This window comes from Aspergillus piperis (assembly GCF_003184755.1).
Source record: "Aspergillus piperis CBS 112811 unplaced genomic scaffold BO85scaffold_16, whole genome shotgun sequence".
NCBI lineage: Eukaryota > Fungi > Ascomycota > Eurotiomycetes > Eurotiales > Aspergillaceae > Aspergillus > Aspergillus piperis.
In genome coordinates, this window is record NW_020291606.1 from 414,788 (window position 1) to 441,812 (window position 27,025).

A 27,025-nucleotide genomic window follows, 5' to 3' on the forward strand; every position below is an offset into this window, starting at 1 on the left:
AAACTGGGGTGCCGGGTGGTGAGGAAGGGCCAACAGTCATTTAAAGAAGCGCCCGACCGATGGACTAGTTGCTGCCCACTAATCCACTAACTAACTAGTACGTCGATAGCTCACTAATTAACTAGCACAGAATCTAGTTACTCAGCCGGGCTATGTGGCCCTGACCAACCAACTAATTAGTTGACCACACGATTAACCCAACATCGTCACTCAGAATAATCTATAACCACATACTCTTGTTTACTTTCACTCCAAAAGATATCGTCCTGGAATCTTTCATGATTGTGGCCATTATATATGTCTCTACTCTCTACCCATGATAGGAATATACCTTCCGCTTTAAGAAGATTTTTGTATGGACCAGCTGGGATCATTAGGGTTGTCATCAATATTAATTAACTAGCTTGGATCTTCCGTCGGTTTAATTATGGTCATTAATGGTGGATGCATTGTAGATCCATGGTTGAAGATAGCAGCACGCCTTTCCCGTTAGGGCTAATATGAAGCATTAGGAGGAATATGCTTCTGAATGGAGCTAAATTAGGCGTTAATCCGTCAATGCTCATGCTATGTGGGGATTGTTTTCCCCTCAAGCTTATTCTTGGTCTGACCCACTGGTACTTCAGCTTGCCAAGCGAACCTCGTCTCCGCTCACCCCCGACCAACTTCCAAGGTTCTTGGCATTGTCTCCAACGATTCCACTCCGCCAGAAGGTCTTGGATTCTTATTTTTCTTTTATTCTCCTCTTTTTAATGACCATTTATCGACGCGCTCGTAGATCCGAACGTATATATTTACTGCCGAGCATGTATGATAATTTGGGAGAAATGCTGAAAAGGGTAAAGTGGAAAAATTCGAATCAGAAATATGATCAGCGGTCATAGCGCATTGCTCTTCGACCTGCGGAAACACAGATTTGGGGGGAAGAAAAAAATTGTGTCCAGCTGGTCATTCGGGATATACCAGCAATGCTGATCCAGGCTTGCTTCACTTACAGCATCCTCAATCACCAAGGAAAGTCTGCTGAAACATGTTGCTGGTAAAGGTTCAGTGTTGGCCTTCAGCGGAAATACCTACATCGAGCTAAGATCCTGTGTACGGCATAAGGTACCTCGACCATGCTCACAGTCCTGGAACATACCACTCAGAAGAAAAGCGATGTATATCAACTCAGGCTATGTCTATACACGCAATGACTCAAGAATCTGAGACGCGCATCGTTTCTCAAGACTTCTTTCGCATTTTAAGTCCTTTCATCAACCAGACCTTCTATAGCGGTCGGGCGATCCTCTGGATTCCACTGCAAGGCCAATCGCAACCATCTCAGAAACCCCTCGACATCCTCACCTTGGATTTCGGCGGCTAGCTTCTCGAATGACCGGTCAGGTATAGGTACTAGATTTTTTCAGTTCCCTGATTCATCCCAGAAAACCCAGCTCATGTTCGCTCTTTTCACGAATTCGGGTGATGGGGGCCCAAGCAATGCTACAAGTTCTGCAATATGAGCTCCGTCGTCCCAAGTGTCGTCTACAATCTTGCCATCGATGATCGTCTTGGGGCTGACAATGTCCCAGGCCTTCCAAAATGGGTAAGTATATGTGAGAGCCAAATAAAGAATGGGGTAGTTACTCACCACCATTCCAACACTCCAAATATCCACCTTATAATCCCAATTGGATTTGAGGATCACTTCAGGGGCGCGATAGTAGTCCGGCATGATATTATCACACTGTTCCTCTTCAGCAAAGCGGGCCTCGCCCAAGTCACCGAGAAGAGGAAGACCATCTCCGGCAGGAAAAGGTGAGCTCGTATAGATCGTTCGATCTTGTAGAACCTTCCTCGGAGCTGGCTTGGAAGAGATTTGCTCTTCGAGTTCAGACAGCACCTCGGGCGAAGGTGCAGGGAGGAGGAGATTCCTAAGTTGTAAATCTTTAGTTGGGATTAGATTTGCGGGATAGTCTAGACGGAATAGGCAGTTCTTACCTGTGTGTATGACGTGTGCCACGGAGTGTAGAAAATCTAGGGCACCGAGAAGTTGGCGAATGGCCGGTTTCATTCCTTCGAGGGTCATTCGGTGGCCATTTTTGAGCTGCAGGAGATCGGATGTATTCATCCCAAGAGCTTGGTGGACCAGACAAAGATGGCGGCCTTGAGTGTTAATTATGTAAAAATAGTCTAGTAGCTTGCGGATATACTTCTTGCCAGGATGGTCTGTGTCGATAGAGTTGATGTGTTTATAGACGTTGAGTTCATGGTCTCTCCCTTGGCCGGAGACATATATCTTTAGGATGACATTCGTAGATTCACTGGTTGCTCAGCACTGATAATCTGTAGAGATAAATGGGAAAACATACGCCAAGTCACGAGCGAACCAAACAGTAGAAGTCACCCCGAACCCTACTTTAGCGATGGCTTGGTATCTGTCGTTGAATATTTCTCCCTGCCGGACAGGATAGTATTTTTCGGGAAAATATGTTGGCAGTCTTTCTTCCTCAATCTTAATTCCCGGGTCAAGAAGCTGAAATTCCGAAGTCGGAAATATCCGCGGGGAGCATTTCCATTTTGGTGATGACATAGCTGTGCTAGAGCGTGATCGGGTGTGGGGATAGGGGACCAAGGGGGTTATTCTGGTGGAAGTAAGGATTGAGAAACGCGATCGAGTCAAGACACGGGAAACGTATCCTGGGCAAATGTTCCAAGGGTTTATCATAGTTACAGAGTTAAATAAAGGGCCACTAGCAGCTGTGCTTTACTAAGGAAACGGAAATAACATTTAGAGCCATGGGCGAGTCCGCCGTGAGCCAACATGCTATGGTGTTGGCGGCTAGTTCGCCACGTGATTGCGCCGCCATCACCTGACTGCTCGCTGGGGCTTGCAGACGAAAAAGAAATGCTCAAATCTTTAAGAGATACTCTATATAGATATGCCCGAGCTGTATCCGACGAGCTTCTGGGAAGAACCGTGCGCTTTTGTGTGTACTCATGGGACGGGTAGTGAGTGACTACTTTGTAGGGCAATAGAAGGGTAGCTGGCGCGGTAGTAGGGAACTAAGTTAGTCACCCCATTCGCCCTTCCAGGCAGGCTACTGTTAAGGAATAGCAACTGTCAATATGAGGTTTAAAAAGACTCAGTGCCAGTTCTTTTGGGTCAAATGGCATGCATGAATGAAATTTTATCAGTCCCTAGGCCTCCACGGTCGCAGTTCAGGACTTCGAGAATTGCCGACACACTCAACTTTATATATAAATAACGCCGATTTGTTTAGTTTATTCAGCTAACTTATATTGTTCTTCTCCATCAAGAAATCTCGCTACGTGAGTTTTGCCTACGTCATCACGGCCACCAAAGTAGACAGTAGTCACTCAAATTGGCCCTTGGCTTAGAATAAATCTTTCCCTGAACCATGAAGCACATCTGGCCATAATCTACTTAATGTGAGACCCGGGTCATCCCATTTCCAGAGCACGTGACCTTTCAACCTCCAAGCATTGCTTATGGCAACTTCCGGAGATATAAATCAAGAAATAGAACTTACTAGGAGGTAAGACGAGACAGGCCGAGAGGCCCATGGGAAGGGCCGGATTACTAGGAAGAAAGTTAGCGAGGGAAATAGCTGAAATAGAAAGAACCTGCCGAACGGGTATTGAGTCCCAAAGATATATAAAGTGGCTCGATCCAAGAGGAGAAGATACTAGTTTTCCTTTCTTTCTCCAGAATTGTTATTCTTTGTGAAAGACACAGACTTTTTTTTGGCCTGTTTAGTCAGCATATTCTTCAGGCTGTCACACTCAATGGATCCTTGGACCGCAGCGAGTATGATAGGATGGAAGGTATCCAATGATGAGTGAGCGCAACGTATTCTAATTCACGCTCTCAAATGCTTGATGATACCATACAGAATGTATAAAGAGCGAGCTGCCATTGTTACAAGGTCATGAGAGTACGCTGCCTTGCCGTTCTCTGATAGTCCTTGTAAGAAGGACGAGGGGGACAAAAAAGTTCTTGGAAGGGTAAAAAAGGATGACCAATGCAGGGATCGAACCTGCGACCTTCTGTGTTCACATTTATGTAACAATTATGTTGCTTATGTAAGACAGACGCCATAACCACTAGGCCAATTGGTCCATTTCTTATAGAATTGTAAGAGTTCTTAACCTACAAAAGCAGTGGCAAACAAGGTAGGGAAATCGGTACGGACGAGTGCGACCCAAACTCCCGCGAGGGTAGTATAAGCGCTGACTCGGTGCAAGGAGAAGCCGCCCGAACAAAACAAGAATTGAATAATCAATCCCAAAGCTAGAATTACCCGAGCAACAAACTAGCCTCCTGAAAGCTACATACTAAGATTTCGACTTGGTAGATGGCGTAAGAAAGTGCGGTATTCCTGTATGTCCTTTGAGACACACCTGGCTCGAGATATTGCATCTACCACTCAGAAACTATAAGTCCAATCCGACCTTACAAATATTGTACTCCCAAAATGCACACAGAAATTCGTCTCCGATGCTGCGGGCGAGCTGGAGGCTCTAAAGCAGCAAATTGAGAGTAGGCCCAAACACACATGGGTAATTGACACAGAGGTTTACGCTCGGAAAGGAGGCATGTATCCTATCCACTTTCAGATTGCTGATTAATAACTAGACGGGAAGTTATTACTCAGACGTTTAGGGACCATGTCACACAATGGGGAACAATGGAGAGGTGTATGCCGATCTTGTTCTGGCGGTATAATGGCGACAACCGCTGCAACAGTGGTAAGGGTTGTCCTCGGAGTAAGAGTGTCTGGCTATAATCAAAGGCACCTTTACTGGTCGCTATATCATGTAGGTGGCCAAGGAGTCATGTAAACAGTCGGTGCTGTTGTGGACGTTCTAGTTCTTGTTGAGAGTTGACCCGGATGGAAGGCTCGATAGAATTGAGGTCTCCAACGTTACAGATAAGCGCTTTCTGACCGCTGGGCGCGCTACTGGCCGGGTAGGCTCTTCCAGAAGGGTAGAAACCAAATTATCCAATTGCAATGATGAGCTAGTCACCATCCCTACATCGGCAGACAACATTGATGTTGTAGTAGAGCCAATAATCTGAACGATAATCCCACATACCCCACACGCGCAATCATCAGATGTCTAACCCTGATGTCATAGAGCCAGATGATGTATAGCAAATAGCTACATAAAGAAAAGAAGTGTCCTGAACAAGGCCTAGACTTGAGGGAGCATCAACTGTTCTGTGTAGCCCATGAAGGTTCAGACACATTACACCCATGGGCTACACTCATGGATGTTGGCTAAACCGGGCCTGGCGTACTAGCTTTAATGGTATACCACATACTCTGACAGCTAGCATTGTTCCCTATTAGGTAGGCGCAACCCCGGGGGCTATGTTAATCTGCGTGTATTTGATTATAGCCTGGGAAATTTTGCGAGGGATATAGCAGAAGACAATTTGGTACCATCAACTTTCCAAGTGTAGTCTGTCATTCCAGCATCATGTTTGAATTACTAGACTAAGATACGGGAACACATAGGCGGTAACCACGACGTATGACAGTACAAACAATGAGGCAAGATAACTGCAATCATAATTCACACGTATGACGCAGGTGTGCCATTCCTACAGGAAAGAAAAGAATGAAGAAAGAAACCGAGAGTCGAACCCCCGCCTACGGTCCCCAAAAAATCTAGCTTCCCGATGTGTCTGTCTAAGGTGACGGTCCATCGCCATACCCAGGCCACTGGACTATATCTCTGATTATATACTATTTCAGTGGAACATAGCCTATTACCGGTCTGGATTCACATAGTATGGCCGTGAAGATAAGGTATTGCTTGTCTTGAGTACGGTTTGATACTATCTTGAGCCCAGGCTCTCAGGAGATGAGATGCTGTTGATCGCTCGTCGTATGTGAAAGTAGTAATTGCAGTAGCCTTGAGCCCTTCAATGCTTACGTTACATTAATCAAAAATGAGGCTACCTATATGGGGACCTTATATTGGTGCGTGAGGGCTTGCCTACGGCAGTAGAATACTACCAAGACGAGGTTATATTGATTATCCAATGGCCAAGTGAATGCGTGAAGACAGTGTCTTTTATATGTGGAGATAACTTACATGCAGGTGTTGGTATTCACTTTTAAGAGAGTGGTAGCTTATTTAATTCTTATATTGGGCAGAATCAGTCCATATTATGCGAGCGTGTACTATAATTTACCTTATAAGTAGCCCGGACATTGGCCATCTTCATGATCCCTTATCCTCTTTCACAAGTACTGGCCCTTTTCTTCCGCCAAACCGAACTCTTAAGTACTAAGCTTGATGAACAGGTTGAGTAGAGCGATCTTGCTAATATTAAACTTAAATAGAAGAGAGGTCACCCTGCCCCGTTCTTACTCCCTCGCGCGCCGGTCTCAGGTTAACTGACCGATTAGCTGATAGTACTCAACCTATCATCAAAGAACAGCAATAATCTCCAAGTGGAGTACAGTCTTCCCTGAAATGTTATGCCCTCAATAAGCCGCACTTGCAAGTGTTATGGGCCCCAGCATGTACTACTGTCACAGTAGCACTTGTGATAGTTCTAATGATAGGTATATTGCATATTTGATATCGAGGAAATATATGGTTATTTTAAGCATAAGCAGGGCGACGATAAGAACAAAAACTGTTGTTGCCTAAACAGATGGCCGCGCTTGATGACTCATCATGCGCACAGCCTTATCGTTAATGCCATGTGCTCAGCCAATAATGCAATGACACAGTTTCACCATGACTGGACGATCAAACATAATAGCAGACCGTCTTATCTAAGCTTCAGCCTCTTTGATGTTACATGTATTCTTCATTGCTTGCCAACCTAATTTAATAACAACACTGCCCCCACTTGAACCCTTATGCCCTCAGACCAACAAAATGGCATCCTGCACAACCATCCCTGTGACAATCTCAAAGAATAGCCATGATGGCCTACTACCAAAGGCCACGGCTAAAACCATCATCAGCACATTCCTGCCCCGCGAATGGCCGCATGTGGACCCAGACACCCTCACAGTGACACGCACCACCGGATACGCAAATACAAACTGTATAGTGGAGCGACCGAACACACCGGGCAATACAACATACTTGGAGCCATTGAAGGTATTCATTAAGATCCACGGTGAATTTGACGGGGAAATCGAAGTCTTCGAACATCTAGTTCCCTCCAAGCACGAAGAAGCGCAATTAAGCTACGAGTACGGCCAATCTGGCCATGGCGCAAATGTGCTTGGCTTTTTCCAAAGTGAGAATGGCATCTTTGGAAGGGTTGATGAGTACTTGGATGCACGTACCTTGGTACCACAAGACGTTGAAAATACCGAGATCCGCGCCGAGGTTGCGAGAGCTCTTGCCACCTTCCATACTATGAAAACGACCTTACTGAGGAAAAGTTCAGTCCAAACGTACTATGATACTGTCACCAGGGAGCTTGACAAGTATCATGGGAAGGATAAGTTGAGGAGACTAGCTCATGAAGGGGGTGTCTGTTTGGACCACCTCGTGGATTATGACTTTGTGTCTAGACTCCGAAGGGTTATAGATAAACTGGAATCCATCGGAGCGAAGGAGGGCTGGTGCATCCATGATTTCCAATTCATGAACGTCTTGGTGAGGAACGATCCCAAAGTGGGAGAAGGCAAAGTGGTTCTTATCGACTTCGAATTCGTCTTTCGCAACTACCGGGCGTTCGATATCGGTGCACACTTCCTGCAAAAGATGTTCCAGTGGTTCAACGAGGAGAGCCAGATAGCGGATTGTCGACCTTACTCAGAGGAGGAAAAGAGGCACTTTTGTGCAGAGTATGCAAGCCAGTGGAATGAGAAAACAGGTGACTCGGATACAAGAGAGGAGGTCTTTGAGGAGGCTGAGCTCGGGTATATGCTGGCTATTACATTCGAAATCCACAATATGCTTTGCTTCATGGATCAGGATGATGACAAAGATCCGTTGAATCTTCTGTCGCTTGACAAGCTTTATAAAGAGTTCACCGACCAATATGCGAAGCTCGGGTTGGGACGCTGAACAGTGTATGCTAGCGTGATACTGAGGTTTTACTTAGCTGCCGCTTAAGGCGTCTACACTAAGCCTTATGAGATCCTCCTTGACAATACGCCCTTAAGTGTGTTTGGTGGATTATTCTATTCGACGGCGTCATGCAAGTGTCAACTGCAGGGCGTACGAGCCACATGGCCGATTGGAGGCGAACAGCCCACCCAAGTCTGCATTACAAATCAGACACATATGGCAGTCTCACTACGTACCTACTGGCCATTGATTTGTATGCCTCATTGTTTCAGATAGGCCAAGTATCAATTATGACAGAATACTCTTACATATCAACAGTCACATGTAATACTAGATCCCTCCGACAGAGGAGACATGGCTTGATTGCATTATTAAATCTCATTCACGCGAAAGCTACCCACCATGCATGTACGCCTGCAATTAAACAGCCAGGTTATCCCTACTCCGCATCTCCTCAACCAATTCAGCATAATCACCATCCCCTTGCTTCGCCAACTCCTCGAACTTCGGAGCATTAGACTTGAGCCAACTACCAACCTCTCCAGCATATAATTAACACCCGATTAGCCTAATCCCAACAAAGACTGCTTTCCACACTTAAAGCCAACGTCTGCATGATCAAACAATAGTATCTGTACCCGCGGCAACAGAAACCCGCTCTCCGTGCCTGTCGTGATTGCACCCAACACAAACACGGCATTCAGTTGTCTCTCCTTGTAACCCTTCCCGTTCTTATTCACGACCTTACCCCAAGCCTCCGAGAGACGCTGTGCAAGGTCATCAAAGTCGGCCATTGTTCGTATCCCACCCGCCCGAACATATGCCATGATGCGGTTGATGGCACGCTGCATTTAAGTAGAGATATCAAGTGACCCTACTTCTCTAGTAAAGAAGAACTGCTAGTTACTCACCTCCTTGCCAGCCACATAATTATGCTGGCTATTGGCATCTGTGAAGCGGACATTCACGAACAAGCTAGGAGTGGCAAACTTGTGAGTGTGGATGTGGGTGATGGCCTGGACAAGTTCATCACGCTGTAATTTGTTCAGGAGGATGCTGTGATCGATTTCATACAATGGCATTTTGCTGGGACTGCTGCTTGGTGGCGTCTATTAAAGGAATTTGGTAGTCTGTAATAGCGCTGGCTGTGGAGGTGTGATTATTGTAGGTTTGATTCACATAGAGTGCGCAGGGAACCTTAGGTATTCGGACTCCCCGCATGGCCCCTCACTTGGACAGGGCACTGCATGTCTGCTTCTTTCGGCCGATTCGACGCTGCGTTGTACAGCACGGGTTGGTGATCACATAGTCTATAGGTTCTTGGCGGGTGTAATTGTCAGAGTGGGGGGAGCTTGTCGAGGTCTCATGAAGAAATACTGTTACAAAGGTTCCTTACCATTACTTGGCTGCGTAACTGGGAATCGCACTTTCCAAATTGCTTCTAAAAGGGTAAGTCATCAGAGTTGATGGTGCAGTAACTTCAAATAAAATAAATGAACCCCGATGTTGTCTGATCATTCGCGATAGACTGGGGTCTTCACCCGCATATGGCAGAGCACGCCTCGTTGTTCCCTTGGCTACGAATCAACGTCTCTTAGTCTTAACATACACATCCTGATAGCGATACCATCATAAACACTGTGACCCTTACTGCGGCTACTAGCAAGTATCCTAGTGTATAGGACAGACGAACTACCTATAGAGACATGTCCCAAAGATATGAGGTAGAATAACTATAAACTAAAGAAAGACTTCATCAATCTGAATCCTCTGAGTCACTATCTTCCGTGTAAACAGCCTGCGCATTATGACCTCCCACGAACACTTCAATATCCCCCATGAGCATCTTCATACCCTCTTCATTACCAATGCTCTCCGCGACCTGTAAGGCCGTCCCAAACTCTACTCCCTCGGCATCAACATCCGCATCCCATTTTAGGAGTATTCTCGCAACGCAGCGATGACATTCCCAACTGCAGGGCGTTTTGAACCTAGCCTGCCAGCAAGTTCTATCCCACTTCTGTGCCATCACCGCTACAAGTGGCGTACCATAACTCCCACCTCGAACATTAATATCTGCCCCTGCAGAAAGCAACAACTGCACTGTTTTCCAGGACCCAGAGACGGCTGCTGCATGTAACGCTGTTCCATGCTCACCTCCCATGGGATGAACATCAGCACCATGCGAGATAAGAACATCGGCTCCTTTGCTGTCCTTCTTCATGGCGGCAATGTACAATAGCGTTTCTCCCGTTTCGGGGTCCCTAGTGTTTGGGGATACCCCTTGCTGTAACAAATACTCGATCATGGGTTTCGTGCTAAAGGGGAAACAGTGTTTGATAAGGCGAGAGCATATGGCTATTCGCTCGGATGGATTTTCAAAATGCGAGTCAACAATTAGTCGTGCGCAGGCGACATTGTTGCGCCTGATGGCGGCTTTTAACGCTGCTTCAACGGTTGAAGAACCGTGTGTCGCGTACTGGAGCAAAACAGAGACGATCTCGGTATATTCTTCTCTCGATGCAATGACTAAGGGCTCTCTATCGTCATCTCCATCGCCGCTTCTGCTGAAGGATAATGGAGTCTTGAGCTTCATCAGTGCCTCGACAGGGGATACGTTGTTCCGCACCTCTTCAATAGCAGCAATAACGGCAGACTTGATATCCTCGGTTGAAGGGTCATATTTGTCAGCCACATAATGGATCCTATCAAGGTCGCCAGTTTCCGATGCCCAAATCAGGAACTGCGGATACAGTTCAGGGTCGTTCAGCACCTCATATTGATAGTGGTCCAATGCCTTCCAAGCATCAAGGCTTCCCCGTCGTACAACATCGGGGGCGATTTCTTTGATCTTGTTTGGTAGATCATTTGAGTCTGCCCCTGCACAAAGCAAGATCCGGAGTAATTCTATCCAACTTGGTGGGTTGAAACTCCACCAGGTATAACGATAATATTTAACCTTTTCGACTGCAATGTCAAGACAGTGATTGCCATGTTCGTCACGGGAGTCCTTGTCAGCCCCATGCTGAAGTAAAGCTTCGACAACGGCCCACCTGCCTTGCTTTGTAGCTACCAATATTGCATCTGGCCAATGCTCCAGACTACAATGCTCCAGTATTTGTGTCACAACCGCAGCGTATCCTTCTGCACAAGCATACTTGAACACACCATCAAGTTGTTCCGCTTTGAATCCTGCATGGAATGCTTCTTGAATCAGCATTGTTGAAATGGACTCCTTCTTACGAGCAAGGCTCGTCTCTACGGCAGAAATGAATGTGTCACGAGACACATATCCCCACGGGTCGCATAGAAATAGTCGCCTCGCAATCGACTCATGGCCCCAAAAGCATGCCGCGAACAAAGGGGTGCAATGTAGTCTGCTGAATTCGCATTCATCAGATGGGCCCGATCCCTTCTGCCGCAGCTTTCCTTTGGCATGAACTGTTGCTCCATTTCGGAGAAGAATTGCGACGGCAGACTCTTGTCCACGAGTGGAGGCGAGATGCAATGGTATTGCAATAACATCGTCATCACGCTCAACCTTGCCGCCTGATTCCGAGTCTCCGAGTCTTTCACTGGACGACTGAACGGAATTTCCATCAACTTTAGCTCCTTCTTGGAGCAGAAAGTTCATCATGTGCTCGTCCCCTTTTTCTGCAGCCAGGCAAAGCGCCGTTTGAGAATTGCCATCGGCTTCGTCCACTCCTATACCATTGTGAACTAGCAGCTTCACTATGTCAAGATGTCCGGCCAACGATGCAGCTTGCAGAGCGTTACCTATATTCCGTCCAGGCGACCTTACATCGGCTCCGCTGTCAAGTAACAACTTCACAATGTCAATGTGTCCTGCATTGCAAGCTACCTGGAGTGCATTTCCGTTCTCGCCTCCACGATCTTCAATTTTCGCTCCGCGCTCCAGTAAAAATCTGACTGTCTCAATATGCCCTCGCTCGGAAAAGACCTGTAAACAGGACCCAAACATGGCCCAATGTCTATCTATTCTTGCACCCCGGGACAAGAGCACATCTGCAATATCGAAGTGACCCCCTTCCAAAGCCGCCTGCAGTGGAGTTCCAAGTGTCTGTCGTACCGCATCAATATCGGCTCCACGATCTAAAAGACACTCCACCACAGCGAGATGTCCCCAAAAAGCCGCAATTTGTAGTGCGGTGTACGCACACCCTTTGTTATAATCATTGTCTTGATCATTCGCGTCACGAGCGTCGATAGTTGCCCCTTTAGCTAGGAGCAGTTTGACTAGTTTGACGTCGCCTCGTCTAGCAGCGACCTCTAGTGGACCTAAATCCGTAGGAATGTCCAGCTCCCCACACCCTTTTCTTGTGCCCGGTAACGCAATTCTCTCCGTCCAGTCGTCGAAGGCGCATAGATATGCCCTACCACGTCGATCTGGATTTAGCCTAGCACCAGCTACGAGAAGGATCTCAACAATCCTTTCATGGCCACCGTATACGGCAGCTTGCAGTGCGTCTCGATACCGGCCCTTGTGATTCAATGAAGCACCATGATCGATCAAAAGCCGAACGGCCTGCTCATGACCATTGAAGCAGGCAGCTTGTAGTGCATCTCTGAAGTGCCCTCAAAAGCATCATGTCTAGGTTCCCAGAAGAGGCGGCAGCTTGAAGTGGGTCACCTAACTCTTCATCTCTGAGATTGGGGTCAACTCCTCTATCAATGAAGTATCTCGCAATGTCAAGCTGATTAGCTACCGTGGCCGCCCGCAACGGGAAGCCAAAACGTCCGCGCGTGTTAAGATCTGCTCCGGCGTCGACAACCAACTGCACGAGGGCAAGTTTACGACCAGCGATGGCGGCAGTGAGGGCATTTACAAAGTAGCCTTTTTCTTCATTGACATCAGTGCAGCTCTGTAGTAACCGCTTTGCTTGCCTTGCTTTGCCACCGAAGAGGGCAACCTGGAGAGGGTCAGGGTGAATATCAGGGGTGAAGCTGCCAGCCTTGCCGGCTAAAAGGCGCTCCACTATTTCAGTGGATCCTTTGAAGCTGGCGGTCTCTAGCGCATCAGTGAACTGGGTTTGTGTGGCAAGATGGGGACCACTGTCAATCAGGATCTCGGCTATATCATCGTGGCCACTTGCTAGAGCAGCTTGGAGTGGACTTGAGTACACGCCTTGCTCAGTCGGAGGGGCAGAGACACCGCGGTCAAGCAGAATTCTGACAATGTCTTTATGGCCACCAAATGACGCTGCCTGGAGTGGACTTCCGTATTGATACCCGGGTCCGTTGACATCAGCGCCCAGTTGAAGTAGTTCCCGGACTACTTCAGTGTAGCCCCAGCGAGCAGCCAGATACACGCCTGAAGTTCCATGTCTATTGGTCTGGTTCACATCGATCATTTCGATGACCTCTGGACACTCTAGAACTTCGGAAAGACCAAAACAGCAAACTGTGAATAGGGCTGACGGTGGCGAAGCCAGGCACGCTTCGAGCTTCCTCTCAAGCGGGCTACTCCATTTATAACCCCGCTCGGCTGGAAGTTCGTCAAGACTTTCGGCCCAGTCTTCGAAGTGCTCTTCTTCAGTGAGAAATTCGACGATGAGTTTCTGAATCCCAAGTCTTTGGGATGATCCGCTGAGCTGCTCCACGTGGGCGGGCCAGTACTGGGTTGCATATCCTAGAAGGCCGTCCTCGCTGAATTCGCCCCAAAGGTAAGTGCCTAAGCATCTCTGGGCTATTGTTGAGTCGGCTTCAAGGATGGAGTTATCGGACAATGATTCAAGGAACCTGTGTATAAGCTATCAGCACAATATCTGTTCCACTCGTTTAGTCCAGAATCTTACTCTCGGACCGTGATATGGGCAAAGCGGAATGTGTCTGCCACATGATCGATGACAATCAGATTGCAGCAGTAATCTATGATAGATCCCGCTGACACTGATGTAGAGCCCATAGGGGACTTGCTGACTGCCGCCAGGAATTCAGAGACTGAAAGCTTTCTTTTTGCGCATAACAGCCACTGAAGACTGTGCAGAGCGACCGTCCTCGGACCTTTACCTAAGCCTTGGATCCGTTCGTAGATGACTTCGTAGGACTTATTCAACGTTGGGGGAAAAGATGTTATTGCTTGACGGATACTCTCAACATCTTTGATTCGATCAGTGTCACTGATACTTTCGAGTTGGAGCGTCACCCAGAGAAACCTGTCACAATTTAGCATCAAAGCCCTGTCATCACGATGGAAATATAGCTCTTCTCACATTCCTTGTGCACCTGCCACGAGCTTGTCTATAATCTCTTCCTCGAGCCGCTGCAACAACGGTATAGGGTCTTCGTGCATTTTCGACCATTTGTTTATGAAGGACTGGACTTCGGCCCGAATAAATTGGCTTATATCTTCTTCAGTAACCGTAGGTGTGATCTCAAAGATCTCTCCCCCCTCAAAATGAGCTGCTATGTCCATTTCATGGCGACTAGACACAAATATCTTAACAATATCTCGACACTGTCGTCGAATCTCTTTGAGAGCTTCAATAAGAATGCCACGTTGCTGCGAGCTGCACTCATCCAGTGCATCTATGACAATAGTAAGCGGCGTTCCTCGGCCAATCTCGCATATCAGCTCAACGCATTCTTCGACTGTTAGTGGTGCTGGCTTTTCTCCACTGCGGCTTGCTTCTGCTCGTCGTACTTGATAGGCTTCGACTGTTGGGAGCCTTATTGTCCTTTCGCCTTCGATCAGCGAGACCTGTTTGAGCAAGGATCGAAGTATTTCGCGTGCGTCGCTGCGTTCCGGCTCTGCGGGGCTTCGCGAGCAGAAGAAATGAGCAATCGGTGCTGGTTTGGATGTACCACTGCTCTGCTGGTGTAGATATTTGACTACAATGGCGCTGAGATTATAAGGCATCAGTAGGCATAACTATTCTCACTGCATTAGAAGCTTACGCCAACTTGGTTTTCCCACAACCCGCTTTACTCTCTGTCAGCTTATAACTGTAAATATACAATGTATGTCTGGGTGGGACTTACGGACTCCATGAAGCCAGAAAGATTCAGAACTACTCGAATCCTTCCAATTCACGAAGCATGGCTGCTTTAAAAGCCACTCCCCGGAACCCGGGAGTACAGATGCCAATGTTTCCCTGTAGTGTTGTTGTACGGAGATAGTCGAAAGCCACTGTAGGAGCTCGCTCCTCTCGTTTTCTGCTTAAAGTCAGTTCCGGTACATCATATGGTTTAGTAGCCATGGTACCTTTGAGCGCAATATGCAGATCGGACATCTCATCCGCAATTCTAACTATAGGTTGATCGAGGTCAGCCAGTGCTTCATCCAGTCGCGTCTGCATATTGTCGACACCGTTTGCGACAGAGGTCACAGTAAAGAGCATAGTCGAAATGCTTTGATCGATGTTTTGGATCCCTGAAGAAGAGTTAGCAGGTCGATGTGAGGTCACCTTGTAAGGACTCACGTTCGCTGTCAACTAGACCCTTCATAACTAGTACCTTCTGCTCCGCAGCCTCCATTTCTTTGACCGATTCTTGGAGAGACTGCCGAGAAGTCAGGTTCAACACACGTTCTATAATCGCATTGTCAACAGACAAGACCTGGGCTCTACCTCACAGAATGATTCCACCTACTCATGCGAGACCCATCATAGTGTTTCTTAGCCTTGCAAAGGAATCCCAGGACCGCCGAATACAGCTTCACCAGCTCCTCTTCTAACCCCACTTTCGCACCAGTCGTTCCGCTACGATGCCGGATGACCAGGGCTTCAATAATCCCGCATCGGGCTATCAGTCGGGTTGCTTTTTCGAGGCCCTCGACGATGGCGCCAAATGTCTCGAATGCCGTGAACGTCAACTGCAGCAGGAAACACACACCCGCCCATGGCAGTGCAGCATGGACAGGATCAATTTGGACAGCCGCATCCACCACCTGCATAAATTTCTTGACGTGAGCAGCAATTTTAGCGCATACATCGCGAATGACGAGTTCTTTGCCCCCAATGCTGATCGTGGTCCATTTGTCTCTTTTACAGCGGTCGCGTTGGGTTTCGAGAGCTGCCAGTATTTCGGTCAAGATATGCTTGGTATTTGATGATGATGATGAATTGGGGATCTTTAGAACCCGCCGGTCCTTCTCTGAGAGAGAGGATAACGCGATGGCCCAGAGCGAAGGCGTGGGGTCTACAGAGATGGTCATTGCGAGACTCGTTCTCTCGAGCACTCACCATCAAAATTAAGCTCACTGCGTCACAACCACAATGCAATGAGAAAAAAGGTTTCTGTTAGTTTCGCTGACAAACAGGTGAGGAGATCTGAGCATAGCACATTATAAATGTAAGGGGGGGTGAGGCAGTGGATGCAGGCTGACAGTCAAACTTGGAAGGAGAGCCTGACCCGATGCCGCTCGGATCCAATGTGGGGGCCGAATCCTGCGATTCCATCTCACCATACCCTAACACGAAATAGTCTCATCTTTATAGACGTAGCTTATAACGGCCTAGATACCTGAGCATTGAAGTAGTTCACACAATAGGTCAGAGACATGTCCTATATAATCGATGGCTTGTGCTTGCGAAAAGTAGACAACATACAATATTACACTTACTTCTTGATATACCTTGTCAAATATATTATCGCGTGGGGATGGTTGGATATACTTAAAACTCTACAGCATCGGACACACGTATCAACGCACTGACATGAAGGGCGTGTAGTCTGTTGGGATCACCATCTAGCTTGCCTCTTAGGCAGCAGAAAGGTAGTCGCTATCGATGTATGAAATTGACATATGATGTTGCCCTTATCCACCGGCGGAAATTATTCTCCTTGTTAATTCTTGCTATTTCATAAACCCGGGGTAGACCTGTTTGAGTTCCTCGCCTCCTCACGTCATACAGGGTAATCCATTTGAAAGAAGCTTGCTAGATGTATAAATGCCATCTACTACCCCAGTCCCCTTCCCCTCAACGATCCATCATCCAAACACCCTCACTCTCAACTCATACCATTGCTACCCCCAAAGAACTAACGCCATCTAAAACCACACAATGTCCAAAACCTTCTCCACAGACCTCTACGGCGACCACAGCGGCCGCCACCCCTCCATGGGCGACCTCAAGAACCGCCTCTCCGTGCAAGTCAAAGACAAGCTTGCTAATGAAGTCGCTGAAGACCCTCGTACAGCCTACATCAACTACGAAGGCAGGATCCGAAAGGTCAAAGAGCACGGCAAGCTTTACGAGAACCCGTCGCACGAGGAACTCACCTTTGGTCCGGATGGTTCTGATACCGGCAGACATGGTTGGCATGGCTGGACTACTGCCCATTTGCGGGTGACCTTTGATGCTGAGGATATTTGATTCGTCTTTACTTTATGTTCCTTGGATTGGGAACAATGGATGAGGAGGGGATGAGAGGGGGTGTTAGTGTTAAGTCTTTCAGTGATTTGACGCAGAGCAAATGGCCTTGGGTGGAGGAAGATTTAGGTGGGTGTTTGAGGGAGATTGGTAAATCCATACTTGCAGGCTCTCTAGTCACCTTGTCTTATTGTCAATTTTATTTGAGTGGGAATGTTCATCTTAGTAAGGCTGGAAGTCTAGCTATAGCAGAGTGTTCAGGTTCTTTTTTCATGTTGGCCACTTAACCTCCCATGATCCTCCTCCTGTACATGGACTTCCTATACTCTAAGACGGATTTTGAATCCCGGTATCCAAAAACGGGGATTCGAAGTCGTACTACTGTCTAGGCGTATATATTATCATATGAACGATCTCAGTGTTATGCTGGTAGTAGTGTGGGTCATTAGTATTCAGAGAGTATAATTGTCCGCAGTAGCTACATTATATATAAGTACTTCTGGGTTCCTTGGCAAGGCTTCGACGAAAACGGATATAGTCTGCTAGACTGCATGGTCACAAAGCTTATCTTGAAAAGCTTTAACCATAAAGTCTTGTTTCTAAATTTTCTCGCAAAAAGTTATATTTGGCTTAGCGGAGACTACAGCCGAATGCCCGCTGCTACCATGGTCCTCGGCCTTGAACACGAGCTAATGGGGTGTGCTTGCATGAACCCTGACTATCACCCCGTAATCTCGTAAATTGAAATCTGACCTACAGAACGTTTCGGAAATTAATTTTTGGTAGACTTATTTAAAATTTAAAAATACGAGTCGGTGCCATGGGACGGAGGCATCTCTCCGTGTTGGCTACTACTGCGGGGATATACAACCGCTTCACTAACCACCACTAGGTATAACACTTGCTGTGAAAAGTGAACCAACTATCGTAGAGCTGGCGGATGCGATGGAAATCAAATAATGAATCAAGTACGACCGTTGTCATCTTACTATCTGTTAGTCGGAAGTAGACATGTGGTCCTTCAAAAGTCATATACTGCAGTCCTCCAGCCACGCACATACCTCGACAGCTACTATTGTAGGCATCGATAATGTATATGGAGACACCACATAATTGAATCCAAACACTAACACCCACCTACACCCCCTCACACCCACCCCCCACCAAACAACTCCCTCTCAAATCCCCCAAGCTCTCTCCCACCCAGAACCTCACCCCCTCCCCACCAACCGGAACCCTCCAATCCTGCACCTCTACATCCCAGATACTCACATCCTTCCTCGTGACATTCATCACGACCGTCTCACTCTTCCCGGGCTCCAAAATACCCGTCTTCTCGAACTGTCTCAACTGTCTTGACGGCGCATCTACCCCTAACGTATCAGTCGGCAACTCCACGTAAAGCTGCGCTACAGCACGACCACTGTAATTCCCACTGTTCGTGATAGTAACTTCCACCGCGAATGCAATGTCCCAGAGAGCGGGATTGCCGCCGGCACCACCTCCAGCTCGGGGTGCGGGTTTCGGAGTGGTGGAGTAGCCGGATGGGTAGGGGTATGAGGATGAGGAGGAGTTCGTGACTGATTGGGGATTGTCGAGGTAGGGGTACAGGTAGCGCCAGATGCGGGAGAAGGAGGAGGGCCAGGCGACTTCGGATGGGTTGGGGATGGCGGTGGAGTAAGATGGTGTTGGGCCTTTGGATGGCCGGGCTGGGGGGTAGGCTGTATCTAACTCAGTGACGGTGGTGAGGGAGGGAGTGGAGTAGGTGAAGGTGGTGTAGGAGAGGCCGTGACCGAAGGGGTAGCGGGGGGTGATGTTGGCTTTGAGGAAGTGGCGGTAGTCGATGTAGAGACCTTCGGTGAAGTCGTCTTGGATTTGTCCGAAGGCTTGGTCGAGGAGGCCGACGCTGGAGGGGTAGTCGGATTCTTTGTAGGGGATGGTGTAGGGGAGGTGCCCGCTGGGAGAGGATGAACCGAAGAGGATGTCAGTTAGGGAGTAACCGGCTTCTTGGCCGGGGAGGTGGGCGATGAGCACGGCTTTGACGGGGTCAAGGTCAATCCAGTTTTCGAGCAGGATGGGGCCGACGGTGTGGACGATTACGATAACGGTGGAGAAGACGTCCGCGGCGGCTTTGACGAGGTCGTCGCCGTTGTGCCAGGCGTAGAGGTCGGCGGTGGTGCGGTCGCCTGGGTTGTTTTCGACGGTGATGTAGTTTTCGCCGGAGTCGGCGTTGATGAAGACGAGAGCGATGTCGGAGGCGTTGGGTCTGAGGTTTGAAGGGAAAGAGTCGGTGATGTAGAATTCGGCGGAGGAAGAGAGGTTGGCGATGGCTTGTTGGGGGGTTACGAGATATGGGAGACGAGATGTGCCGCTGCCCCAGCCCATGGTGAGGACGCCGTTGTCGCAGCCCTGGTCGGTGCAAGAGTTGAGCCCGTTGGAGTTGGGGCCGGCGTCGGTGCCGAAGATTTTGAGAGAATCGGTGGTTGAGAGAGGCAGCGTGTTATTCTCGTTCTTGAGAAGGGTGATGGCGTCGCGAGCAATGGCATGAGCGGTGATGTTGTGGTTGCCCTGGACGTTGACATATTGGTTGACCACGCCGCTAGGGGAGAAGAGGGCGCCGGGATAAAGAGGGCCAGTCTCGTCGAGGGTGTTACTAGAGAAGTTCGGGAGAGGATAGTCCTCGTCCTGGCCCATTTTATACCAGGTCGCAACGATGCGCGTGACCTGGAAGTGTAAGAAATGTCCCTCTGAAAGAGGTGATGGTACTCACCATGTCATTGAGGCGTTCGACAGGGACAGTGCCGTTCAGAATAGACCGGGAGAGCTCCGAACCCCAGTAACTATCTCCAAGCAGTGGGATGCTGCCATCTCCTGGCATACTCATATCCAAACCAGCCAAGGCAGACGATACACCACCGAGTTGAGCGAGCCAGTCTGTCACAACGAAGCCCTGGAAGCCGAGTTCATCCTTGAGGATGCCATTGATGAGCATACTATTCTGGCTGCACGCTGAGCGGTTGACCTTAAACCCAAGTTAGCGAGAAGTAATCGACTCGGAAGACAAGCACCAACATCATTATACGCCATCATGACCGACCCCGTCCCAGCACGAACACCCTCCGCAAACGGCCACAGATACAGTTCATGGAGTGTCCGATCATCAATGTTCGAAGAATACCCTTGCGTGATGACACTACTCATGCGATGCATCTCCTGCTCATTACCGATGAAATGTTTGAGACTCGCGATCGCCCCCGTACTCTGCATGCCCTGGATGGTCAACGCGCCGCCGATAGCCTGAAGACTGGGATCCGCGCCAAATCCCTCCCAGTTACGGCCTCCCCTGGGCTTGCGAAATGTCGGACCGACAACAGGGCCCAAGAGTACATTGACACCCTTGCCGCGAGCCTCTTCTCCGAGCTCGACGCCGCGCTGGTACATAAGCTCCTTATCAAATGTTGCGCCCACCGTAACGCCAGGAGGAAAAGCAGTGTTATGGTCCGAGTTGCGGATGCCCAGCGGGGAGTCATGCAGACAGAGATTCGGGATACCGAATCGAAGCGCGCTTCCTGTTTGGCCCGCACAGGGGCCCATGAACATTCCGGTGCCTGTTGTGAGGTTTACCTTCTCTGCCAGTGTCATGTTGCTTACGACCTTTTGCGCCTTTTCGTACGCACTGGCCCAGTCGGAAAGCCAACCGCCGTTGGGGGCTGGGTAGTAGGGGGGTGAGAAGGCGCCATCGTCTCGAGTGTGTAGGGGAGCGGAGGAGGCAGTCGACCAGGGGATAATACCTGCCAATAAGGCTAGATACAGAGGTGATTTCGCGCCCATGGTTGACTGTGCATGCGACGACGTGGACGTGCAAGAGCTGGGACGTACCCGGAGACGGCAGTGCGGATACCAGACAGGAGATATACGCCGACGTGCTCAGTTCCTTTCTGCCTACAAGGTTCCAGACTAGACCGGGTCTACCTGCCATGGATCATGGGGTCCCAGCTGGATAAATACAAAATCGTGGTCATGCCACAGCACAATTGGGTCAGGCCCAATGACAACAAGGCCAAGGGGTGTAATGGCGACGCCATGTGCGCACGCCAAGGAAGCATAGTACTGCTCGGTCGCAAACAAGATAGAGGCATTGGGACGGGAAAACGCAGGGACTGGGGGGAAAAGAGCAAGTGATCAGCGGGGATGGCGAGGAGGGCCAACCCGGGGATGGAATGTCGGAGGGAAGATCCGTGTTTGCGGGCGGAGCAGATGATGAGGAACGGTTCATTATTGCCCTCATTTCAGCCGAAGCAGGGAAAGGATCATCCTGGCTACACATTAGCCGAAGGAAGAAACTGGGCCATGACAGCGCGGGGAATCTGCAGGATTGCTGCAAGTTGGTTGCACGGGGGACGTTGCAGGTTGCAGCTGGCGTGTGACGATCAGCCGAGGCTATTGTTAGACATATGCATGACTTCGCTTGTGCGGTTTGGGAGATGATCATCGTCCACTATCTTCATGAGGGCGATGTGAATGGAGAGTTACGGTCCGTGGGATCTTCAGGGGCAGTGGCAGACAGCCATCCATGGTTCGATTCAAAAGGAAAAAGGAGCCACTGATATTCGAAGTATCTAACTACCAACCAGCAAAGAACTGTTCGCCGTTACTACCAACGCCTGGCCTATTCATGCATCCAACTCCGTCGTAAAACCAACCAGCAGCAATACGCCATAAAAGTAAAAAGAGAACTCCACGTTAATGCCCAACCCTGAGCCTAAACCAAAGCAGCGCCCGTCAAAGGCCGCTAACCACCCAGTCGTAGTCCAGGCCGGTCGCTTCCACATCAACCTGCTTCATGAGGTCACTAGTCTCCGGAAACAATGCACAGGGGCCCCGGGGGCAACCCAAGTCTTCATGAAACAGGCGGGTGCACTGAGGCTCGCCCACATCCGAAAGGATTCGTAGCAGATATTCAATGCTCCATCCCTCAAACGGGGCCTCGGGTGGCGGGAAAAGATCCTTTGGCTTCATCTCTGTCATCAGCTGTCCAACGACCATCGCGTCGCAGGCCGCACAGCAGCCGCCTTCCTCGAGGATAGATTCCATACGCTGGTAGAGTGAGATGACGAGGGCGTCGACGTGCTTCTGGCGAAGGTTATCGATGTGTTCTATTCATGTCATAGGTCAGCGTCTTGCAATGACAATCCTTGAAAGAAAAATAGAATGATACGCACCCAGCAACAGATCAGGAATTGGCAGTCCTTGTTTCACGATCTCCGCGGTACTTCCTCGGATAGCGACGCGAGTGATATGCCAAAAGAGATTACGATGACGGAACACCCAGGCGATGTAAATCAACTTGACCACATCATTGTCGTATGCCTTGGGAATTGAGTCAGACATATTTATGACCCAGGTTTCACTGTAAGCCATCATGTTATTGTAACATCCAAAGTGCTCAGTCAGGAGAGCAATCATGCACAGGGTGTCTGGGGTAACGTGGCGTGGGACATTTGGGGCGCGACCGTGAACGGCATTAAGCAAGACGAGCAAAGCACCAAGGTTATTGAATCGAGGAGGAAGAGCATCGGCTTCTTTGATCTTGTCCTCACTGTTGATCTTCACTTGGAAGTAAGGGCAGGTATGGGCGAGTTGATCTGAAGATACTCTGATTCTAGCCTGCACGGTGCGGGTCTGAGAGACACTGTTGGTGGCTTGCTGTCCATGGTTGGAGCCAATCAGTTCATGTTCAGGTGGAGCTGGGGCACTGCTCCGTCGGGGGAATTTGCTGATGGTGTCGACAATTCCCTGGAAGTAGGTTGGAACGGACCGGGTTGTGCGGTGGGTGGGATCTAAACGGTGAAAGGGTGCATTAGCATGAACATGAATACGTAATGACTGATGGTTCTGCACTCACTGAATCGTGTCAGGCGCGTATACATCTGCTCACCATCTGTTTCGACCACAAGGAGCATGTCCCCGCGGGCGTCGATGGTCGTATAGTTCAGATCCATGGTGATCCGGACTCTGGTGCCGCCGTGTGACTATGGGATGATGATGATGCAGGTAAACATTAAGATCGCCAAGGACTAAAATGCAGGAGAGGCGCCGGATTTACCGAGTTGTCTGTGAACCAGTGAATGACCTGCCAGTGAATAAGAGCACACTTCAGTCATTACGCAGTCAACCATCATTACACAATACGATATCTAATACTTCTTCGTGACATGGTATTGTATTCTTTGTGTTCTCTATATGCCTCGCATCATGCATTTCGTAAGTCATGATGACCATAATCTATCTATTCATAGATATCCACTCGTATGCCAGCCCGCCGGTCATCGGTGGCCCTAGTTGAAGTAGCCAGGGAACAGCCAGTTCATCCGCTCGCGAGCCTCGGGGCTCCAGTTGGGCTGGGCAGTGCTCATGCCGAACTTGACAGATCCTTCAATATGCTTGGCCTGCACCAGCTGCGAGTTCTGCTCCGCGGCCAGCTCGTCCAGCACAGCAGTCACGAAGCGCTTGGCGTTGACGGCGTTGGCCTTCATGTTGCCCATGACCATCTCCACGGTCACATCGGCGGTCGACTCGTGCCAGCAGTCGTAGTCAGTGGACATGCAGATCATCTGGTAGGCGATCTCGGCCTCGCGGGCCAGCTTGGCCTCGGGCAGGCAGGACATGTTGATGACGCTGCCACCCCAGGAGCGGTACAGCTTGCTCTCAGCGCGGGTGGAGAACTGAGGTCCCTCTATTTGGTAATCAGTAATTGCGACCCTTATTCCAACCGACAATTATCACATACCCATGCAGATCAGAGTACCGCGGTCGTGCAGGACGACACCCTCACCCTCCAAGCTGTGTCCACAGGCCCTGACGACCTTGGCGACACCCTCATCGAAGGGGTCACCGAAGGGAACGTGAGCGACGACGCCGCCCTCGAAGAAGGTGAAGGGACGGATACCCTTGGTGCGGTCGATGACCTGGTCGGGAACGACGAAATCACGGGGCTTGATCTCCTCCTGCAAGCTACCGACGGCGGAGAAGGCGATGATGGTGCGGACACCGATGGAGCGCAGAGCGGCGATGTTGGCGCGGGCAGGGACCTCGTGGGGAGCAATCTGGTGGTGCAGACCGTGGCGGCTCAGGAAGGCGATGGCGACCGTCTGGTTGTTGTGGGAGCACTTGTGGTGCAGGATGGTAATGGGGGAGGAGGGGGTGCCCCAAGGAGTCGAGATGTTAAACGACGCAACCTGGGTGAAGCCAGGGAGCTCACGCAGACCAGTACCGCCAATAACGGCGATACGGACGGGCTCTATGGTGGTAAATAGCGATCAGTATGGATTTGTCAGGAGCAGGATGCGCCGGGCGGGGATCGGACTTACCGTCGTAGGTGGAGGGAAGGGCGGCCATTCTTTGGGCGAGTTGCTTTGCGGACTCGATTCTCCTGAGGGGGCGAGATGGAAGAGTGGACAACAGACGGCGCAGGGCAAGCAAGGGCATACAATAAGAGGAGAGAAGGAGGGGAGGAGACGGAGTGATTTGAAGTTGGAGACAATCGCAAATCTTCCATGGCGGGGTCATCGCCCAATCGGGTAATCCGTTTCCGCCTGAGGCGGCAATCTTTCATTGCGCCCCACGTGCTGTGTCCTCAGGCATCATTCGTCCATCATCTCTATTACTTGACTGGCTTTACTCCTGTCGCTCCAACTCTCTTATTTTTCGCTTTCTATTGTACTTTATGTTCCATACTTTTAGGTTGTATGACTGATCACAAACCCTCTATAGTCTGTATCTGACCCATATTACGCATATCGAAAGAGGACAGAAATCCCCGAATCTATATACTATGGAAGTATCATGACATGTGAATGTCTCTCATTACAGCATTATCTTCTTTCCTATACAACGATTACATCTCTGCATTAGGCTGGACGCCACTCGTAGTGGTGAGGTCCCTTCTTCACCGGCCCCGGATCCTCTCCAGGTGCACCCGGTATGTAGTAGGCATGGGCGCCAAACAAATCCATCTGCGCCTCCATGAACTTCGTGGGGAGCATCGTCCCTCCTTCATACTTCAGGTACTCTAACGTCGCAGACAACGCGGGAATGTACTGGTCTGCCACTGTGGCCGCCAACGCCACCTCCTTCAGCGCATCAAAATGCTTGTGCAGCTCCCGGGCGACCTCGTCCAGGAACTTCATGTTGGTCAGATCAGGTTGCATGAGCGGTTGCAGCAGATCTGCAATAGCTTCAGACTGAATGATACATCCTCCACGCCAGATCTGGATACACTTGCTGAGATCGACGTTCCAACCCTCATCCTTGGATGCGCGCGCTATCAACTCCAGTCCCTGGCAGAATGAAGCCAAGAAGGAGCAGTACACGGCGCGACGTAGTTTCTCAATGAAGTCTTTGCGATCCTTGGTCTCTATAGACCTGGGGCCGGGGATGTTGAGCTTCTTGGCAACCTCCAGTCGCTCAGCGCGATTACCACTAGCGATACGCATATAGTGCGCCGTAGCAAGCGTAGGACCGGCCACATGTCGGTTCGCAGTCTCCATAACCGACCAGTAGGGCGTTCCTTCGGTGTCATCGTCGTCCTGCACGACTTTGTCGAGCACGTCATCCAGCACGTAACCGCCGTTCTGACTGGCGCCTTCGCCTTGGTAGTCGCCTTGAGGAGTCTTCTTCGTGCGCAGGATCTGCACACCAATGTCGAGCAGAAAGTTCTTCCGCAACTCTCCCTTCGTATTCCAGTCTTCAAAGATATCAGAGATCTCCTGATACCCCAACCCCAACCCCCAATGAAGCAAAGCCCAGGCCTCCGCCGTGGTCGACAACATCCCCCCTTCAATACCATTATGGACCATCTTGACAAAATGACCCGAACCAGCAGGTCCCACATTCGTCACACAAGGCTTGCCGGTCTTTTCGTCCTTGGCAGCATACTGCTCCAACAACGGTAAGACAAGCTCAATCGCTTCCGGATCTCCGCCAGGCGATAAACTCGGGCCATGGCGGGCCGATTGATACCCGCCCGAGACACCCATGCCGATCCAACTGACGCCGAGTTCCTTGCATCGTTTCTGTCGCTGCTCAGTTCGTCGATAGTTCTCATTTCCACCGTCGAGGATAATATCTCCCTTTTTCAGATCATTCTGGATCATATCCAAAACGGAATCCGCGGGATCGCCATGGGTGATAGAGAAGATAAAAAGTTTCCGTTCCCCTTGACCTTCCAGACTCTTGGTGAACTTGTCGATCTCGTAGAAGCCTTCCACTTTCCCCTTGCCGCTGAATTTCCCTTCGTCGTACCATTTCTTGATCCCGTCGACGTTTTCGCGCTTCACGTCCCAGATGGAGACGTCCAGCCCGAGCTCCGTGAAGGCGAAGCTCATCATCGAGCCCATGTTGCCGGCTCCGACGATGCCGATTCGCTTGAAGGAGTGAGACGGCATTATTAGTGATTTATTTTATTGAAGATTGATTTATTGGGTTTACAATGGAACATTGTTGAGAGGTTGTGTGAAGTGAAGCACTTTTAAGAGCTGCCGTGGCGCGGATAGACCAGGCACTACTACTACGCACCCGTTACATCATGTGCAGACGTCATGGCATACCACTATACAACCCATCCTGAT

General features: G+C 49.6%; 9 protein-coding genes and 1 non-coding gene across 10 annotated transcripts; 3 read left to right on the forward strand and 7 right to left on the reverse strand.

The window, feature by feature from the left end:
* Window positions 1-403: 403 nt before the first annotated feature.
* Window positions 404-915, forward strand: BO85DRAFT_82045 (uncharacterized protein). Its single transcript, XM_025665704.1, has one exon. The coding sequence runs from the start codon at window positions 570-572 to the stop codon at window positions 882-884; it is 315 nt and encodes a 104-aa protein (XP_025513199.1). The 5' UTR covers window positions 404-569; the 3' UTR covers window positions 885-915.
* Window positions 916-1,243: 328 nt separating this feature from the next.
* Window positions 1,244-2,575, reverse strand: BO85DRAFT_461434 (U4/U6 small nuclear ribonucleoprotein PRP4; the record flags this gene model as incomplete). The annotated part of the gene is made up of 5 exons (XM_025661786.1): window positions 1,244-1,369; window positions 1,433-1,576; window positions 1,634-1,929; window positions 1,984-2,306; window positions 2,355-2,575. 5 exons carry the CDS (start codon window positions 2,573-2,575, stop codon window positions 1,244-1,246), a joined length of 1,110 nt encoding a protein of 369 aa, XP_025513200.1.
* A 1,447-nt stretch (window positions 2,576-4,022) lies between these two features.
* Window positions 4,023-4,125, reverse strand: BO85DRAFT_t200. Its single transcript has one exon. It is a non-coding gene; the product is annotated as a tRNA-Val (tRNA).
* Window positions 4,126-6,853: 2,728 nt separating this feature from the next.
* Window positions 6,854-8,058, forward strand: BO85DRAFT_425828 (putative choline kinase; the record flags this gene model as incomplete). The annotated part of the gene is made up of 2 exons (XM_025658092.1): window positions 6,854-7,156; window positions 7,196-8,058. Exons 1-2 carry the CDS (start codon window positions 6,910-6,912, stop codon window positions 8,056-8,058), a joined length of 1,110 nt encoding a protein of 369 aa, XP_025513201.1. The 5' UTR covers window positions 6,854-6,909.
* Window positions 8,059-8,624: 566 nt separating this feature from the next.
* On the reverse strand, window positions 8,625-9,143 carry BO85DRAFT_440634 (uncharacterized protein; the record flags this gene model as incomplete). Its single annotated transcript, XM_025658776.1, has 2 exons — window positions 8,625-8,906; window positions 8,973-9,143. The coding sequence occupies 2 exons, from the start codon at window positions 9,141-9,143 to the stop codon at window positions 8,625-8,627; spliced, it is 453 nt and encodes a 150-aa protein (XP_025513202.1).
* Window positions 9,144-14,937: 5,794 nt separating this feature from the next.
* BO85DRAFT_82070 (uncharacterized protein) lies at window positions 14,938-15,918 on the reverse strand. The gene is made up of 4 exons (XM_025665705.1): window positions 15,651-15,918; window positions 15,504-15,582; window positions 15,287-15,454; window positions 14,938-15,237 (listed from the first exon to the last, which is right to left on the reverse strand). Exons 2-4 carry the CDS (start codon window positions 15,556-15,558, stop codon window positions 15,017-15,019), a joined length of 444 nt encoding a protein of 147 aa, XP_025513203.1. The 5' UTR covers window positions 15,559-15,582; window positions 15,651-15,918; the 3' UTR covers window positions 14,938-15,016.
* A 1,169-nt stretch (window positions 15,919-17,087) lies between these two features.
* BO85DRAFT_490371 (uncharacterized protein) lies at window positions 17,088-17,399 on the forward strand (the record flags this gene model as incomplete). Its single annotated transcript, XM_025663659.1, has 1 exon — window positions 17,088-17,399. The coding sequence occupies one exon, from the start codon at window positions 17,088-17,090 to the stop codon at window positions 17,397-17,399; it is 312 nt and encodes a 103-aa protein (XP_025513204.1).
* Window positions 17,400-18,533: 1,134 nt separating this feature from the next.
* On the reverse strand, window positions 18,534-21,352 carry BO85DRAFT_470598 (beta-glucosidase; the record flags this gene model as incomplete). The annotated part of the gene is made up of 3 exons (XM_025662412.1): window positions 20,469-21,352; window positions 20,167-20,418; window positions 18,534-20,120 (listed from the first exon to the last, which is right to left on the reverse strand). Exons 1-3 carry the CDS (start codon window positions 21,225-21,227, stop codon window positions 18,534-18,536), a joined length of 2,598 nt encoding a protein of 865 aa, XP_025513205.1. The 5' UTR covers window positions 21,228-21,352.
* Window positions 21,353-22,043: 691 nt separating this feature from the next.
* BO85DRAFT_479748 (uncharacterized protein) lies at window positions 22,044-23,398 on the reverse strand (the record flags this gene model as incomplete). The annotated part of the gene is made up of 3 exons (XM_025662969.1): window positions 22,044-22,552; window positions 22,619-23,236; window positions 23,302-23,398. The coding sequence occupies 3 exons, from the start codon at window positions 23,396-23,398 to the stop codon at window positions 22,179-22,181; spliced, it is 1,089 nt and encodes a 362-aa protein (XP_025513206.1). The 3' UTR covers window positions 22,044-22,178.
* Window positions 23,399-23,602: 204 nt separating this feature from the next.
* BO85DRAFT_470600 (6-phosphogluconate dehydrogenase, decarboxylating) lies at window positions 23,603-26,842 on the reverse strand (the record flags this gene model as incomplete). Its single annotated transcript, XM_025662413.1, has 4 exons — window positions 23,603-24,132; window positions 24,187-24,694; window positions 24,767-24,825; window positions 25,318-26,842. 4 exons carry the CDS (start codon window positions 26,840-26,842, stop codon window positions 23,735-23,737), a joined length of 2,490 nt encoding a protein of 829 aa, XP_025513207.1. The 3' UTR covers window positions 23,603-23,734.
* Between the last annotated feature and the right edge of the window lie 183 nt (window positions 26,843-27,025).

Bases quoted from the DNA above. Each gene is read 5' to 3' on its own strand.
- BO85DRAFT_82070 (XM_025665705.1), bottom strand. From the start codon at position 15,558: ATGGAGGCTGCGGAGCAGAAGGTACTAGTTATGAAGGGTCTAGTTGAC. The intron at 15,455-15,503 runs GTGAGTCCTTAC...ACTCTTCTTCAG, and splicing joins GGGTCTAGTTGACAGCGAAC to GGATCCAAAACATCGATCAA. The intron at 15,238-15,286 runs GTACCATGGCTA...GACTTTAAGCAG, and splicing joins TCTGCATATTGCGCTCAAAG to AAAACGAGAGGAGCGAGCTC.
- BO85DRAFT_82045 (XM_025665704.1), top strand. From the start codon at position 570: ATGTGGGGATTGTTTTCCCCTCAAGCTTATTCTTGGTCTGACCCACTG.